The sequence below is a fragment of the Culex pipiens genome, chromosome 1 (assembly GCF_016801865.2).
Source record: "Culex pipiens pallens isolate TS chromosome 1, TS_CPP_V2, whole genome shotgun sequence".
NCBI classification, from domain to species: Eukaryota; Metazoa; Arthropoda; class Insecta; order Diptera; family Culicidae; genus Culex; species Culex pipiens.
The window spans coordinates 36,406,907-36,425,575 of NC_068937.1; the positions used below are offsets into that span (position 1 = coordinate 36,406,907).

At 38.4% G+C, this 18,669-nt stretch overlaps 1 protein-coding gene across 1 annotated transcript; it reads left to right on the forward strand.

Annotated features, from left to right (window-relative positions):
* Positions 1 to 6,095: 6,095 nt before the first annotated feature.
* LOC120414156 (tyramine/octopamine receptor) lies at positions 6,096 to 13,622 on the forward strand. The gene is made up of 3 exons (XM_039575196.2): positions 6,096 to 6,101; positions 7,098 to 7,256; positions 12,436 to 13,622. Exons 1-3 carry the CDS (start codon positions 6,096 to 6,098, stop codon positions 13,432 to 13,434), a joined length of 1,164 nt encoding a protein of 387 aa, XP_039431130.1. The 3' UTR covers positions 13,435 to 13,622.
* Positions 13,623 to 18,669: the final 5,047 nt, after the last annotated feature.

Consider the following 18,669-nt stretch of genomic DNA (forward strand, 5'->3'; position numbering starts at 1 on the left):
TAGACATGGGCATAGAATCAGTACTAGCTCAAGTATTATCTGGAATAAGACTTATCTCGAGAAGTGATACGCAAACACGCTTTCGTAATAGAAGCAAAACTTGAAAGTAGAAATCAATGTTACTATTAAAAACATAACCATTCTGATTTTGAATGTTATAGACTCGAAAAAAAAATACACAAACCTGGGACCAGGTAAAAATAGCAGATATACGAATACTTATACATCGACAAACAAAACCATAACCTAAAATAACCAAAAAATAAGCCGTTCCAACGAAGAGGTACTTTTGTGCACGGAAATCCCTTTCAATTCGTGGAAATTCCTTCACGCCACGTAAAGGATCTTTAGGTTTCCCGATATCCAAAAGAGATCCCACCCAAACACAGGCTGGATTCATGCGTATAGACCAAAGTCGACGGCTGGTTTTGTCAACGTTGTTTGGATTTGAGCTGTTTCTACCCTTTTGTGGCGGGGGGTTCTTTGGGATTGTGTAACCGACAGAGTCCTCGATCTCGCTGGCTTCAATGCCATACCGTGCGAAAGTGTTCGTTTGAATTTTTGTGGTTGATTTTTCTTTTAACAAAATTGTAGTTATTAAATCTTTCAAAAGCATTGTAAGGAGAAGCAATGTTTTTCAAATTCCATTTAAATTTGTCTCAAATTACGGTTCAGAAGACTCTCGCTCCAAATATCTTCTACTATAATGGCTTTTCTTAAGGCGCACAAAGATTGTACGCGTACAACTGTATGTCCTCTTTGGTACGTGTGTGTATTTCTATGAGAGTTTAGCGTGTGTGTGTGTGTGTCTGTCTCGTGTGCAGATAAATTTATCTCCAAACCCAGAACGTACGTACTGAACGTTGTCCCTCACAAGAAACGAGGAAGAAATAGCTTAGGCAAATGCGAATTGTATACTTGAACAGTTGGACCGCCGCTGCTCGGAAAAGCATTCAGCAGAACAATGTTATTATACTTCTTGGCAAACACAGTGACACACACATGGTACGACGAAGACGAGATGATATGCTCCGGGCATCACGTTTGTGACACTCGTCGAACCATTTGCAATGCAATGTGTCGATCCTGGTATGGGAAGAATCGATGGTATTTTTGCTGGCATTGATCTGTAAGATGGAGGATGCTGGTCTTCGGTTTAAAATCACTATTTCAAGTTATTGAAAAATCCTTTACTCAAATTTCAATTTCCTTTATATTTATATTATAACTTGGGACTCTAGTAGCCAAACTCAACCAAATTCCAGGAAAATGCACACGAAATGTTAGGAAGCAGTGCTTTCTCCTTTCAGGAATTGATTTAAATCGATTATTGTATTTCCCCCGGAATTACCCGCACAATATCCTCAAAACCATAACCTAAAATCGATTCAATTTCAAACAACATCCACCGCCACCGTCATTGTGACCCGCAATGGTCACGTGTCAAATCAATTTCGGTGACCATTTGACCGAAAGCGGTCAGAACCCCGGTTTCAGTCCCAGGAATACACAGAAACATGGCGCTCTGGTTGGCCCACGGTTCGGCCCGGAACAAGTGACACAGCGGTCAACCTTGCTCGCACCGGAAATGGAACAATTCGTAGTAGCAACAGATCCCGAACCTAGACCTTCCCCCTTCTACTTCCCCACCTAAACACATTGAAATGCTCTCATTTCGTTGTGTGTGTGTGTGGTAGTGTGAAATGGTCATAAAAGTGCTACCCGAATCGAAGCGATAAAACTTTAATGCGAATGTCGTAAAATCAAAGCGGAACTAGCCCCCCGGAACGAACCACGCCGCCGCTCCTCTTGTCTCTAGCAGGTTTCAACTTCCCCACTCCCTTTTACACATTATTTTCGCGGTGAAATTTGCAGACTAAATAGTAGTCAGCGGAATTGGCACTGTCCTGCAATGTTTTGAGTGAATTTAAGACAATTTGATAAAGTTAGGAGTGAAAAAAACGGAAAAGTTTAGTTTTCAAAATTCGACCTCCGTGTACGCACGAGAGCAGGCAGCAGTGAAGTGCTCAGTGCTCTATCGTTTTTTTCGGATTTTTCGCCGTAATTGATTGTGATTGCCCGCGAGTTTGCTTCTCCAGCATGCCAAAGGCCGGCCGTGGCCGTGGCAGTTCGAGTACGGCCTCGAAAAACCCGCGAAGCTCGGCCGTGTGCAATAGGTAAGCAAACCAACGCCGATCACCAGTGCGAACCTCTTCAGGTACTTCTGGTGCCACATCCAGTGGCACATCAACATCCGCCAACATCCCCATCAGGAACGAGTTCCAGATGCTGAGTGACGACGAAGAAAACAACAACACCGACGGTAGCAGCACTACCGACGACGATGGACGTGCACGGAAGAAAGTGTCGACGTCAAAAACGAACAATTCGTGCTTTCCATTTCATTAGGGCACAAAACTTTTGTAAACAAGAGTGTACCCCTCTCACACCTTATGCAAACTGTCATTTGAGTGAAAGGGATACATTATTGTTTACAAAAGTTTTGTGCCCTTTTGAAATGTTAGGCTCCAATTCTCCAAAGGAACGTCACCTCCAATTTTTGTTTTGGACACGTTGGCGGACGATATTGGCGAGTTGCTGGAAGGCCTCGGATATTGTCTAAAAATTGGTAAGTCGTCAGTGCAAGTCTACACATTTGACAACAAGAACTTCGACCTGGTTGTGGAGAAATTGAAGAGTAAAAACTTCAAGTTCTACACATTCGACCCCGTGCAGAAGACAGCCGTTAAGGTCGTCTTGCAGGGGTACCAAGACCGCCCGATCTCCTACCTCAAGAAGGACCTCTCGGGTGCTGGAATAACGCCGGGTGACATAAAAGTCATCTCGCGGAAGACAACAGTCACAGGTACACACACACTGTACCTGTTGTACTTAGACCGCGGCTCCGTCAAAATTCAAGACCTGCGGCGAACTAAGGCGGTTTTTGGGTAAACTGGCGGTTCTACTCAAAGAACCCGTCGGACGCAGCACAATGCCACCGTTGCCAGAAATTTGGCCACGGCTCTCGGAACTGCAACCTCCAGCCCCGCTACGTGAAGTGCGGTGAATCCACCTCTCGGAGGTGTGTGCACTGCCGTGCAAAGTGGACTTGGGGGACAAGGCAGAGCAAACCAAAGCGCGCATCAAGTGCGCCAACTGCGGAGGTAACCATACCAGCAACTACCGTGGATGCAGAGCACGAAAAAATTACCTCGAGGAGCAGAAAAAGAGGAAAAAGAAAGCAGCAGCGTCCCACCCTCCTCAGCGAAGTACGAGCGTAACCGTGCCGGCTGCTGGGCAGCGTACGGTTCCAGCGAACAACTCAGCGTTCCCTCCTGGATGGGGGCGATCGTTTGCCAGCGTGGTTGCTGCCGGTAGCGGCAATGCGGCCCAGCAAGAAGTCACCGGGGAAGATCTCTTCACCCTGCCGGAGTTCTTTGCTCTCGTGGGGGAGATGATGTCGCGGTTTCGGACCTGCCGTAACAAGGCGGAACAATTCCTGGCCCTTGGGGAACTGATGATCAAACACATCTACAAAGGATAAATATTCTGTGATCTAGCTATAAGCTTTCTCTTCCTGTATCACCTTTCTTTTGCAATTACTGATTTTTTTTTCTTACTCTTGCTACACCCAAAACTGGCAGCGCTAGTCCGAGAGAATGATGGTCTCGAGTCGAGAGAATAGTGGTACCATTCACGGACGCAGAGAACACAGCTCGAGATGGGCGATAGAACTATTCTCTCGAGGTTCATTTGCAAAAAAAGTTCATCCGTCAAACAAAAACCAAAAGTGTCGACAACGGGAATCGAACCAGAGACCTTTGACAAACCAATCCAATGACTTAGCTGCCTCGGCCACCACAGCTTGGTGACCAAGGAGAAGTCAGAAGTCGATGTATGACACTTGTTGGAGATTTATTGATTCAACTAACGAATGAACTCATTTGTTATGATGGTGTGAGTTGGTACCATTATTCTATCGATTTTGGCACTGAGCCCTCAATAAATTTTGAGAGAACGATTATCTCGACTCTGAATTTTGGGTGTCGTGCCTTAGTTAAAGAAATAGTTGTTCCAAAATGGATTATGATGCAACACACAGCTGAAAGGAACTCCAAAACTCTGTTATGCACTTCAAAATAACTCATTGTATCTTGATTATTCACCAATAAAACCGAATTGAATTGAAAAAAATAACAATAATAATATTTTTGACAAGATAAGCGTGCATTGTCTTGTTTGGATTTCAAATACTTTGGAATCCAATATTGAAATTATTTAGATTCAGTTTTTATATAACAATGCAAGAAGTTTAAAAAAAATCGCAAAAAGAGCATGTCTATGTAAACTATAAAATGCATAAAAAAAGTTTCAAATTTAATTCCCGTTAAAATTAATTTTGCAAATTCCACGCTGGATCTTTTTTTAGTTGTAATACATTCTTATTTTTTCTGAATTGATTCTTTTACAATATTATGTGTCGATAAAGAACAGACAAATTTAACAAAAAGATAAGGTTTTGGTACCATTTTATAGTTGGTTGAAGAATATTGTAAAACCAAATGCAAAAAAATATAGCACAATAATTTCCAGGTGATTAAAATATTTTTCAAGTTTCGTGAAATTAGGACTGGAACTATGCAAGTTGCATTTTTTAAACGTGAAAAATTATGAAATCCACAAATGACTAATTAAGCCATTTTGTATCATTGGGACACTCACAGAAGCTTTGGACTAATTCGAAAGCTGACCAATCAAAATAATATCAAAGCATAAAAAATGTGTGTATTAAGGACGGAATTTATTATCGATTTGGTGCCTTTTACAAAGTATCCCGAATCGCTGAGAAAGTTTTAGGACACAGTTATAGACTGCTACTTTGTCATAAAAACGGTCAAATTCAAATGATATGAATGAAATACACTGTTCAAGAAAACATTTTCTCGAGATGTTTTAAAGTTCAAATCGACAGTTTTTAGGGTACCTTATCCTAAAACCAATTTACTGTAAAAATAGTTCAACTTTGTAGTAATTCCTTTTGTGTCCTTGAAAATACTCAACAAATTACTTTATTTTTTACATAATTTCCATAGTTTTAACGATACTAAATTACAAAAATCTCGGTTTGGCTAACTCTCGTTGATTTTCACCATTAAAGCTATGTTTTAGCGATTGCAATATTTAGTTAATCTCCTTTTTCAAATTCAGTTCAATTCGGATTTATTTATTAATATTCAAGTTAAAAATAACTTCATTTGAATTACACAACAGAGTTTTTCAGTTCATTCAGCTGCGTGTTAAATTATCATCAATTTTGAAGCAATTATTGCTGTTAACTGAGGCATTGCCAAGAGTATGAAAAATTAAGCTCCTTTAAGAGGCTGGATGTCAAGTCTCTTGAAGATAAAAAATGTGCTCAATTTTGACCTTCATTTGAAAATCAATTACCTCTTGCATCGAAAATGTATCAGAAAAGTGTTTGGAAAATCATTGCATCCTTTTTTGTCATTTTCAACCTCGCTTTACGCTAGCCAGTGCTAAATAACTAAAAGTTTTCCGCCATTCCCCCACATGATTTTGGAAACGCATCAACTTTCCAATAACAGTTACTGCTTATTGTCTGGCTGCGAATCGAATTTCCTGCTACTGCAACCTATGGAACTATTTAACTGGCAGAATCCCCCCGCCACCACATTTGCACTAACAGTTGGTGGCGCTGGTATCTGGTCCAAAATCTGGTGTGGATCTGCGTTTTTTTGTGTGTGTTCCCTGAACTCTGAAAAACGAACCAGACTGTGATATAAACTGCAGTCCCCGACACTTGGTCGGTTGGTTTTGCAGGCGGGTACAGTGGGGCGTTGCTAGTTTGATAAATTTAATTTTGACTTTTTTTAAATAAATTGATGAAATGTCAACAAATAAAAAAATATGAAATAATATTGAAAGTTGCAAATTTACCGGAGTTTTGCTGTACACCCACACAGTTTTAAAACGAAAATTGCACACGTGTTCCCGGAAATGACAAGGTAGCGACGATAAGCGGACTTTGCCATTTTGGGAATGTGGACGGCAGAATTTCAGCTGGAATGCTGACGATGACGGTAATGATGGTGGTGTGGTGATAACACTTTGTGAAACATTTAGATTTTCCAAATTTAGCTGGAATTCAGTTCGACTTTTGCGTTAGATTTGGTTCGGGGAAAATCCCTTTAAAAAGTCCTGAATAAGTTAAAGCTTAAATTTCAACCAAATAATCGATACTTCTCTTAGACCCAATTTGAACCCCTTTTTCGAATGATTTCCAAACCGATTGTCACCCAGGGCGCGCAAAGTCACCCTTATTAATCACGACCCAAATATTATTAGAAGCGGTATAAGTCACCCCGGAAAACTTTGCCCCTCCAAAATTGGAAAGGCGTTTGGCCCACTTCCGGTCAGGGTTGGTCGAGGCGAAAGTCCCCCCTTTTTCCAGTTAGTCTCTATTAATTAAATAAATTTTCTTTCTTGTGCCAACCCCGTCCCAAGTCAGTCAAAGTGAAGTTATTTTTCGACGTGCAAGAATTTTCGCGCTAGATTTTGAAACGACCCGGAGAACTGACTTGGCACAACCCTTGGCAAATAAATTACGTTTTGAGCGAAATTTAAATTAATTCTATCAAATTAGGACAATTAGGAGGGAGGCGTCTCCGAGTCGCCCACGTGGAGCCTCTCGCCGTTGAGCAAGGTCAGTTTGGGATGCACGGAGAGAAATTAAACAGCACTGAGTTAAGCTTTCATAATAATTTTCACCAATGCTTTCCTTACAAATTGCTATTCATTTTCTTCCTCAGCAAAAGCAATGGGTTAACGAGATTAATAAAATTATTTGTCGGAACCAGCTTGGCAGAGAACCTTTTGTAGAGCTTCTGGTTCTGGCTGGCAACCCCCACACCCGACACCAAGTTCCCAGAGCAAATCACATCTCGAGTGTTTCCACTTCGTTTTTCAATTGGTTCAAGAGTGCAAAAGAATAAAGCGAGTGAAAAACTAACTTTTCTAATGGATTCCCTCCTGAATAACACCTTCTTCTTTATTTCTTCCTTTCTCTCCCTCTCCAGCTGAGCCAAGACATCGGGTACGTGCTGTACTCGGCCCTCGGGTCCTTTTACATCCCGAGCTGCATCATGGTGTTTGTGTACATCCGGATTTACTTCGCCGCCAAGGCCCGGGCCCGCCGGGGGATCCGGAAAAAGCCGCTCAAGCCGCCCAGCGCACAGGTAAGGGCTAGGACTAGACTGTTCTGTTGCAAAGTTTCTTCAAACTGTGTTTTTTTCCTTGTTTTATTTATTATGTTCTGGGTGCAGAATAGTGGTTCGCAAAGCAGCCTCAATTTAGAAATGTCAAAGCGGAACCAATTTACTGTTTGCAAAATTATACCAAGAAACGGCAAGTATTGTAATCGATCTATAATTTATTTTGTCAGGAATAAAAAAGTCGATGACGTCGAGCTTTTGAGGTATTCGAAGTCAATAAATCTTAAAATGATGGTTGAAATCAAGATTGGCCCAATTCGTCGCTAACATTTCAATAAGAATGTCTCATGCAAAACCTATGTTTATGAAGCTTTTTGAAATTTTAGCGACGAATTATCAATAACTATGAATGGCACCTGCCAAATAATATTGACTAATGATACTCCGACTGCGCTTCAAAGATACACAATCATGGAACTTCCATTCGGTTGCTCTTCTAATTCACTAAATTTCACCCACTTCTGACGCATTTTTTCGTCATGTGGAAAGCAAAAAAAGGGTTCTTTTGGCTGCTCTTCGTTTAGTCTACGAACAAAAAATGCGCGATGCACCTTATTTTTCAGCGAAAACATTTACATCATCAGATCCAAAATGTTTCAAAACAAGTCACTTCAGCAGCAAAAAATATGTCACGCTTGAGCTTGTACATAGTCTTCTACTTTGTTTATGTTTACAGCTGTAGTGCAGTTGTATTAGTGAGGAGCATTCGAAAATCACGTTACGAATTCTGTCTTTTCAGCACCCAGATTATGTTGTATGAATGTTTTCAGTTTATTACACTTTTATAATCATCAAAATTTTGAAGCGTTTTTGAAAATTTATCTCCGTTGCACAGTGATCTAGATCATAAAAATAAGAAGAAAATGTATTTTCCGAAAAAAAATTGCCGTTTTGGAGCTTTGGTTTCTTCGAGAGAGCTTTTGCAAATATAAAGTGGCAACTTTTGGCTTGATTGAAAATTAGGGTTGTTCACGATTATGGTGTTTTTGAAGCTATAACTTTGCATGAATATTGTTGGGATTTATTTTCGTCTTTGTTAATCTAGCAACTTTGTCGAAGACACCATTTTAGCTTATATGGGTAATTCACACGTTAAAAGTTGCCCGATTTCTTAGATTTTCATAAAAATTAGTTCCATGCGGTAATTTTTGTCCCTGATCATGATTCCCCAGTCACGACGTTCTAGCAGGATTCTAGCAGAGTTCTCACAGAGCTGGATATTCTTACAGCATTCTAGCAGAAATGTTCCACCGTTCTAGCAGGATTCTGGCAGAACCAGCTCTGCTCTATTTTTAGATATCTCGGTTTTCAAAACTCGTCATATTTATACATCAAAATTCTTGGAATTGTCTGCTCTACAATTTTATCGAACATTGTTACACTATGAAAAATAATTTTGATAAATTTAAAATAACACGAAATTTTTAAATTATTTTTTTTGTTTTAAATGAAAAAATGACCCTTGCAGACCCCTGGCAGATTCAAAAAGTACATTAAATTTCCAACGAAAAATTGCAGAATTTTTCAGACTATTTTTGTATTTTTGAATGGAAAAATATTTTTTTCGGAATTTTGAGTACGCCATCAAATCCGGCATCCAATTTTAAATAAAAGTCTCTTTGACACCAAATTTCCTTACATTTCAAGCTGCAAATGATAGAAAACACGTCTTTTTCGAATGTTCAAAAATTTAAGGGGTTGTACCGGCCCTCCGTCACGAGATATCAAGAAATGAAGCTCGGATTCGTAATCAGGAAAAAAACTTACCCCTTAGCAGCGATGAAATAATTGCAAAAAAAAAACGTTTTCGCTTGCGGATTTCTTCACCCACGAAAGATAGAGGAGGCGGATCACTCAAAAGAATCTCGCTCTCGAACTTCTCGAAGAAAATCAATCAGTTGATCCGTGCTGCAAATGAGTGATAAAAAAGCTATCATTAGATTATCTCTGCACCAAAAACATCCGAGAGTGACTACAGCTTGTGAGATCTCTTCTTGTGTCACATGATTCCCAGCGATGGCATTCTCCTTTTCCTCGACTCTGCGCTCTCACCGCTGAGTCTCTCAATCTCTCCGAAAACTGCAATGAAAGAACGCGAGATGGCGATTAGGAGCCGACCACGCATGACGTCCCTTAAAACTGCGTTTGCGAAATTGGTTTTGTGGCGGCTTTTGTGGTTAAACGCTGTTGCGGTAGGATATTGTGGAAGCGGGAATGAGAGAGCAAAGGAAAATGTCAATCGCGAGTGTGTAAACACGAAAACGTGTTCGGCTATGTTCGGCGCTGAGAGTTTCAATAAGGAGAGAAGAGCAGTTGTATTTGAGGCATGAATATTCAGGTGGGATAATTGTAGTTGCTGAGAGCTGATATTTTGATATTTTAGCAATACTGCAGTTGATGATTTTTTGTGAATCTCCTTGTTAGGGTTCGTTCAAAAATTACGTCCAAGAATAGGGGGAGGGGAGGGGGGTCTGGGGTTTGTGACAGCCCATGTTAAAGGTATAGGAAAAGTGCGTGACAGGGGCGAGGGGGGGGGGTCTGAAATCCCGACAACCTCTGGACGTAATATTTGAACAAACCCTTAGCACCACTTAAATTAATGTATTTCGTTTTGTTAACACACATTGCACATCTACAAAATGTGTCAGGTTATTTTTCGACGTTCGACGATACATCTGGGGCGAATGAAGACTCATGGGACGAATTGGGACAGCTGATTTAGCCTTGTTACTGCACAATATATGGATGTTTTTGATTTGTTTCGAATTGGACAGACACACATTAACAGAAATAGTGCATCGATTTCCAAATTTCAAGCTTTTAAGTGCTCTGAAACCTGCTGTCCCTATGAGGACTGTGGTCCCGATTCACCCCAGATGATTGTAATGAAATAAATGTTCCGCCAAACAATCAAGATGATCATTTATCGAGATTACTTTTACCGATCTCTCGTGCGCGAGAGAGGAGCGCCATGTTCTCTTCCAATTTTTTTTTCATTTAATGAGCATCAAAAAAAATTCTTTTGATGATGATTCTTCCATCTCTGCCCCTTAGGACAAAGTTTTACGCAAATCGAAGAGCAATCTACGCCCTGTACTATCAAATTTAGAGAAGGCAACTGAGCAAGCTTTCGAAAATTTGATTTTTTTTATCGTGGCAAATTAGGGTTAAATGAGAAAAGAGATGTTCGGGACACTTTTAGAGATATAAAAAACGAATATTTTCCTTTTTTTAAGTCAACATGGACTTAAGAGATAAAAACTACAGATGCAAAATATGCAAATAAAAATTTCTCCAAAAAGCGCAGGTCAAATTTTAAGCGCCAGGTCTCAATTGAAAGGGAAGATATAGCACTACAAACGCTGAAAAAGAATTTATACCGAGATATCTTAGTTTGAACATGTCACTTTCTAGGGAAAAGTAAAGTGGACCACCTTAACAAAATTAGGAAAATGTTCAACTTTTTTATTTTTCCATGTAATTTTGCCCACGATATGGATTTTTGGTCATATTTTAGGTTCCTATCTAAAATAATCACATTAACCTATAGAAACCCATTAAATGACCAAAAATCGATATAGTGGGCACTAAGGCTCAATTTTGAGGGCAGATTCAGATTCAGCGGTCAAAATTACATGCTAAAACATATAGTTGGACAATTTTTGATTTTTTTTAGGGTGGTCCCAAATACTTTTCTCTTGAAAGTTAAAAATTGTAATACTAAGAAAGCTCGAGTTTAAATAAAAATCCCCCCTTTCTAATGAAACCTGGCTCTTAACATTTGGCTTGCGCTGTTTCGAGAAAATTTAGTTTACAAAATTACATATTTTTAACCTTAAAAAGGCTGTAACTTTTGACCCTTAAGTCGAAATTTACTTACAAAAAACTAAAATGTTTTTTTAGAGCTCTAAAAGTTCCCCGAACATCACACATTAAAAATTGATTTTTGAAAGTCAGCTTTGATGCTTGCTCTAACTCGGTCATAGAAGGCGTAGATTGCGAGATATAATTTCTCAAAAATCCCAAAAATATTCCTGCAATGTTACTTTTGAAACACACTTGTGACACGTGCTTTTCAGATTTTTGTTTACATAATATAGGGGGAGAGGGAGTAATATGCACCCCGGGGCAAAATGCACCCCCTGCTTTTCTCGGTATTTGAAAGAATTTTCCAGGAAAAAAAATCATAGAAATTGGAAGCTTAACATTGCTAAACCATGCTGGAAAAGTTTGAGCTACGCATTATAAAAACAGCTTAAGTTATTTGCAAAACTTTAAAATGTTGTGTTTTCATCTAATTTTCATTGAACTTTCATTATGATTTTTGGACAATATAAAAAGCATTTATTGATATTGTAAGTGTTGAGGTATAAAGTTTTTGCCATAATCTTCATTATTCTATAGATAGATGAGTCCAAAAACATCAAAAAATGCATTTTTAATTAAATTTTCTGCAAAAAGCGTGGTCGGGGCAAAATGCACCGCTGTGAAGCTCCTTTATAAAAACAGCGGTGTCATCTAGTGGTGACTAGTGAAAACTGTTTTTACCCGGTGCATTTTGCCCCAATGTTGCGGTGCATATTGCCCCGCATGGTTGTTTGATATGGATCAAAAATGTTTTTAGAAATTTGATATTTTCGAACTATTTTGAGGATTTTTTAAGACTTTTTTCACATGGATGACGAAGAATAATAGTTGTTTTAGAACATCGAACAAAATTCTTCCACAGTAATGCTGTAATGGTTGAGAAATCACAGTTTTCCCTTAGGGGGTGCATATTAACCCCTCTCCCCCTACTGTATCTTTTAACTGGTGTAACCAAATTAGTTGAAACTTGGAGCGTTTGTTTAGCGATAGTATACGAACCGATTGCTTCAAAAAGTTTGACTCCATCATTCATAGTTTTGAAATTATTTACCATCAAACTTTAAAAATCGATTTTCTCGAAAAGTACTAAATGGTCGTTGTCACAAGATAGCACACAACTGACGATATGTTGGCAGTCATCGGGTGGCCAGTGATATATTTTCGACAAGAAAGCTTTATATAATTAGTTATTTTATTTATTTTTTTCATTTATCTGTTTTACGTTTCATAACTAACGAATACCTTCTTTCTCTTTCTCCCTTCCTTTCCCCATCAGGACACCAGCTTCACGCGCCCTGCCAACCCAATGCCGTCGCTTCCCAGTGCCTCTTCCGTGTCGGGGGTCGCGTCCGTCGCCCCGACGGCGGCCACCGTCAACGGCCAGCAAACCGTCAACGCCAACAACAACAACAGCCTTGTGTCGAGCGCGAGCCAGCAGCAGATCGCCACGATAGAACCGCCACCGCGGGGCGGACCGATGGCCATTCCGACGGTGACGTGCGACTTTGCGTCGGACATGTCGACGAGCGAGGCGGCCGACCACGACCACGCGGCCATCATCGCGGAGATGAAGGACACGCTGAAGGTGGGGGCGGGCAAAAGCGGCGGGATTACGTCGTTGCCGCTGCTTCGGGGGAACAACGGGACGGCGGCGGTGACGGCGGGCAGTTCGGTCAGTCCGGCCGGGCGGAACCGGGCCCTGTCGGTGGGCATCGAGACGGACATGGTGAGCGAGTTCGATCCGTCCAGCTCGGATTCCGGCGTAGTTAGTAGATGTGCGGTGGTGAAACCGTTGAAGTTTAGGCTGTGTCAACCGATCTTCGGCAAGCGGGCGGGCAAAGGTCGGAACAAGAACAATAACGCGGCGGCACGGGGCAACTGTGCCGGCGGGCCAGGTATGGCCATGACCAACCAGCAGGCGGCGCTGTCCATCTCGGCGAAGCAGAACGATAGTGCGTGCAGTGGCGAGCTGGAACCGGCCCTGCCCAAGCCCAAACCGCGCGATCCGGAAAAGGAGAAGCGACGGATCGCACGGAAAAAAGAGAAACGGGCCACCCTGATCCTGGGCCTGATCATGGGCAGCTTCATCGCCTGTTGGCTGCCCTTCTTCTTCCTGTACATCCTCGTGCCGGTTTGCCCGACCTGCCAAATACCGGACTTTGCCTTCTCGCTGGCCTTCTGGCTCGGCTACATGAACTCCGCCCTCAACCCGGCCATCTACACCATCTTCAACAAGGACTTCCGGCGGGCCTTCCGGCGGATCCTGTTCAAGTGATGTTTAGCGTACGTGTGCTGCTACCGCTGCGTGTCCCGGAGCATCGAAAAGGCGACGGAACGGGCGGTCAGCGGTGCACAGTTTGGCGGGGCGGGCTACCGGGGCGGGTACATGCGATAGCCGGGTGCCGCCGCCGCCGCCGCTGCGGGGAAGAGGAGAAATTAATTAGCCAAGAACAAAAACCCACCAATGAGAAGAGGGAGTTGCGCTGTGCTGAAGCGTACTGAAACACCAATGGGAAATGACGGGGCTTTTGGGGTAGGGAATTGGAGTATTCTGTAATTGGGGGAAAATAAAACAGGGCGGTTCGTAGCGGAACCGTAGCGGAAATAGACGATCAGGTTGGTAGATGAAGTGGGGGGCAGTTGGGTCAGCTTGATGGATTGAATGTATGTAACTATGAAGTGTAATAGTTATTTTATAACGAATCAGTCATTCTCATGGAACTATTGTTTTTTTGTCAGGTTAATGTTTCAATCATATTTTGATAAAATTTGCCAATTACACTTTTTTATCAAATTACTTTATTAACTTAAAACTTTCGGTTGAAATCACTTTTTAGGGACATTCCAGAGTTTCAACTTTTGACAACATTGGATAAAATTGGTTAAACAAAATCTAGACGGACTTCATAGGCTTTTACTTAGGAACATGTTTTATGGACATTGTTGCAATTTTTAGGCCAATTAAACTACATTGATATTGGCTCTGTGACTGTCCGATTGTCCACGCTTCATAACAACAAGATTTGTTTTTGTATGGACAATTGTGCACTTAATTTAAGGATGGTTCCAATACAAAAAAAATCAAATATTTCAAGCAACAATGTAAATGGGCAAAAGCCGAAGTGTAAACAAAGAGTTTGTCCTGCTCGTTCCTAATGTAAAAATCCACTGACGTTAGCAGGATAGACTGTTTGTTTACACTTCGGCTTTGGCCCATTTACATTGTTTTGCTTGATTTATAATTTTAAGAAAACTTTATAACGATATTTCTATGACCGAAATATGGAAAAACTCTCAAAATATTATAAAAACATTAACAAATACAAAGTGGATTTGCTAATTCGAATGTTACTGCATAAGATTACGGAATCAGAATTCGCTCATTAGAACGACTGACAGCTGTCAAGCTCGGAAATCTTCATACAATGGGGTTGAAATGTCAACATATGACACTTTGAATTAACAAAACCGCTCTGTAGATTTGAAACAACAACATAAAAATGCAACTATTTGAGGAATAGTTCATGTTTGAAAGATTGATAATCTCACCGAAATAAAACATGTATTTTCTAATACAATAGTATTTTTGAAATATGACCGAATTCAGATTTTATCAGAATTAACTTATGAACGACAGATTATGCTTGGAAGAATAAAACTACTTTTAAAAACATACTGAAACTAAAAAATAATATGAAAAATTGGAACAAATGTTTTCATTTTGAAAACAACTCCAAAATCTAACTTAAGAAACTGTTAATGTTTAAAATGGTGAAAAAAAAAACAGAAATATTACAGCAATAAGAAAGAATTGCATTGAAATATTATTAAATTCATTAACATTGTTTTAAGTTCAATTTTTTTTAGACAAATTTCTATAAAACTGCTTATGTTTGAAAAAGTTGAAAAACAAACAAAATTAATTATTTTGAAGGAATGGAAGAACATAGAGAAATAATACAAAACAATATTAAATACTTTTAAATATGTTTGAACTGATTATTTCTCAGAATATTATTCAAAGATTTGCTCACGTTTGAAGGAATGGAATACAGTAGAATAAAAATACACAAACAATAAAGTATTTATAAAGAAATCTTTTATTTTACTAATTAAAGAATTAATCATGTTTAAAAAAATTCATTGTCATAACATTATTTGTTACTCCAAAACTGTAACAAAAAGAACTGATAAAATATTTTAAAATATTTGTTCAAATTATAAAAAATCTCTTTTTTTCCACTTTCGATCAATAAAATAAAAATTAAAACCATTAACCTAACAAAAATAAACTGTTATGAATTGAAACTCAATAATACCTATGCGAAAATTTAAAAAAAATCAATAATATGAAGTAATTTTATGTGCAAATATAACTGCTCAACAAAAATAAAACTTTCGAAAAGTGAAAATGCACACAAGTTTTTTTAAACCTTTCAGCAAATTATGAAAACATGAGTATTTTCGTAAAATATGGTATTTCTGAAAATAAATCTTATATTTATAAGATATATTTATAAGATTTATTTTCACAAATACCACATTTAACGAAAATTCTCATGTTTTCACAATTTGCAGAAAGGTTTGAAAAAAAAAACATGTGTGCATTTTCACTTTTCGAAAGTTTTATTTTTTTTTGTTTAGCAGTAATATTTTCACAAAAAAGTATTTCATGCAGATATTTATTGTTTTAAATTTTCGCATAGGTATTATTGAGTTTGAAATCATTACAGTTTTTTTTTTGTTTGTTCAATGGTTTTTATTTTTATTTAATTGATCGAAAGGAAAAAGTCCGAATGTTGAAAATAAGAGATTGTTTACAATTCGATCAAATTTGAATAATAATTAAAAATATATTATCAGTTTTTTTGTATATTTTTTGTGGGTAAACAAAAAAAAATTACCTAATTTTTTTTTTTAAACATAGTTTCTTGAATCAGTAAAATAAAAGTTTTCTTAATTAATAGTTTCTTGTTTCAGTATCTAAAAAAAAAAAAATTTGCATAGTTTGATATTCATATTTCAAAATGATAAAACTCAATATTTTCAGCATTTTGTGAAATTTAAAGATTTTTACAAGAAAAATCGAATAAAGTAAAAATGCAAACTAAATTTAGCGTCGTTTTAAAACCAAAGTTTTTTTGTTTTGATAATTTGAGTATTTTATTTAAAAAGTGTGAAATCTAAAAGAAAATTTAAGAATTTAACAAAAAAAAAATCATTTTTTTTTTCTTTAAAAAATATATAATTTGAATTAATCAAATATAATCATCTCAATAAATGTTTTGAAAATAAAAACAAAATTGGGGTTTTAGCTTGTTTTCAAATACGTTAATTAAAGTAAATTAAAAATCTTATCATCAAAAAAACTGAAAACCAAAAATTTAAAAAGAAGAAATGAAATAATTGAACGATTTCTGAAGAATCTAAAATAAAAAAGTATTGAAAATTAAAAAATGAGGAGAATTTAAAACAGTTATTTAATTTTTCTTTACAGTCTCGGTATCAATCCATAAAATTGGTGGACAATGATTCGTTTATGTATAACATGTTACAAAAACTATTTTTTTGCCGATCATTCATTTAATTTTGATCACTTTAAAAACAAATGTCGCATCAAGCTGGCCCGTGTCCCCCTCAAACCAAGGACTGCGATACCATTTTTTCTAAACGTAGTAGCAAAAAGAAAACAAACCAAGACTAGTTAAACTCGCAAATTTTATACGAAAAAATCACACACTCACACAAAAAAAAAAATCCCGAGCAAACAACGCCCCTTCTCACACATTCATCATCCCACTACTCACACAAACTGGGCCCTCTTGGTCAGAAATAAAAATGCACTCACAAAACACGAAGGGGGGTCGCCTTCAACCCACCTGCTCCTTGAAATGAAGAAGAGGATGACGAAGAAGACAGAAACATTCATTTTGGTAGCATTTAAGGCGTTTACTAAAAACAGTGTGCAAAAGGCATGGAACAACAACAACAAAAACGATAGCATAAGCAATAATCATTAAATCTTCCGTTAATTTTTTGATTTATGATTTTAGTTTTTGTAAGGTTTTTACGGGACTATTGTACTATTTGTAGAAAATGAGAATTGATTAAGTTTGTAAGAGATAAATGCAAAAAATACTATAAGTATGACTAGGTTACGTGGTTAAGGTCGAACCAAAAATTGACAACAACAAAACAAAACAAAACAAAAAAACAAGTGTAAAAATAAAACAATCTAGAGACGGGTGAATACCGGTAAAATAAGTAAGCAGATAGGATTTTTATGAGCCAATAAAAGCGCGAACCTGGGGTTTGCGTTGGGGGTCACCCTGGTCGACCACGTGTGCTAGCCCCACCCTCTCTTGATTCCAAAATACGTGTCCACCAGATGACCCCCACCCTCCCCTTGGAACGCCCCTGTGAATAGCAAAATTGTACAGAATCACACGGTCACAAAATACACACACACAAAGAAAAAATCACCGGAATTACGGTACGTTTTAACCAAGCAATAATTCCACACAGCTGAAGCGGATTCGGTGTGGAGATTTCATCTCACCCCCTCCCCCACCCACTTTAAAACCAGTGTACATAAAAACCTCCAAAAACGGTCAAACATATTGTTGAAAACGTATAGTCTATGAAATGTTACTGTCACCATTGTGTACATTGAGCGCGAGTTATTTTTCTTCCTGGTGAATAGCGATTCTTATACAAAAATAAAATACCAAAAAAAAAGAAAACAAACAAAAATTAATCTCTGTCTATAGCACTATAATTTTTGATAAATTCTAGGTAAATGTTACGAGTGAAGTGTGCGAGAAGAAGAGAATTTATACCTTATGATGTCACGTACACAATCACACTCACAAACACACACACACTATACGGTAAGGGAAGTTGGTGACCCTTGGTCATAAAGCCTCCCAAGAACTTCGTCATGATGGTTTGGACTGTGAACTGGTGCTGTGAATTTGGGTTTACGAACAATGGTTAAAATCTGAAAACTATCATTTAATAATAAGCAAAACAGTCAAAGAGCTATTGCCACGTTATTGGAGTGTTTTGCCAGATGTTAAGTATTATAATCAAAATATTATAACAACAAATTTCCTAGTGAAAGTTAAGTTTTAAAATTGGCTTTTAACTAGTCTGCTGGATGCCAGATTACAATTTACAACATCTGCTATATATGTATAAATTCCCTAGAAAAAAATACCTTCAAGAATAAATGGGTAATTCTCTACCAACTCACACGAAATCGGGAAAAGTTGCCCCGACCCCTCTTCGATTTGCGTGAAACTTTGTCCTAAGGGGTAACTTTTGTCCCTGATCACGAATCCGAGGTCCGTTTTTTGATATCTCGTGACGGAGGGGCGGTACGACCCCTTCCATTTTTGAACATGCGAAAAAAGAGGTGTTTTTCAATAATTTGCAGCCTGAAACGGTGATGAGATAGAAATTTGGTGTCAAAGGGACTTTTATGTAAAATTAGACGCCCGATTTGATG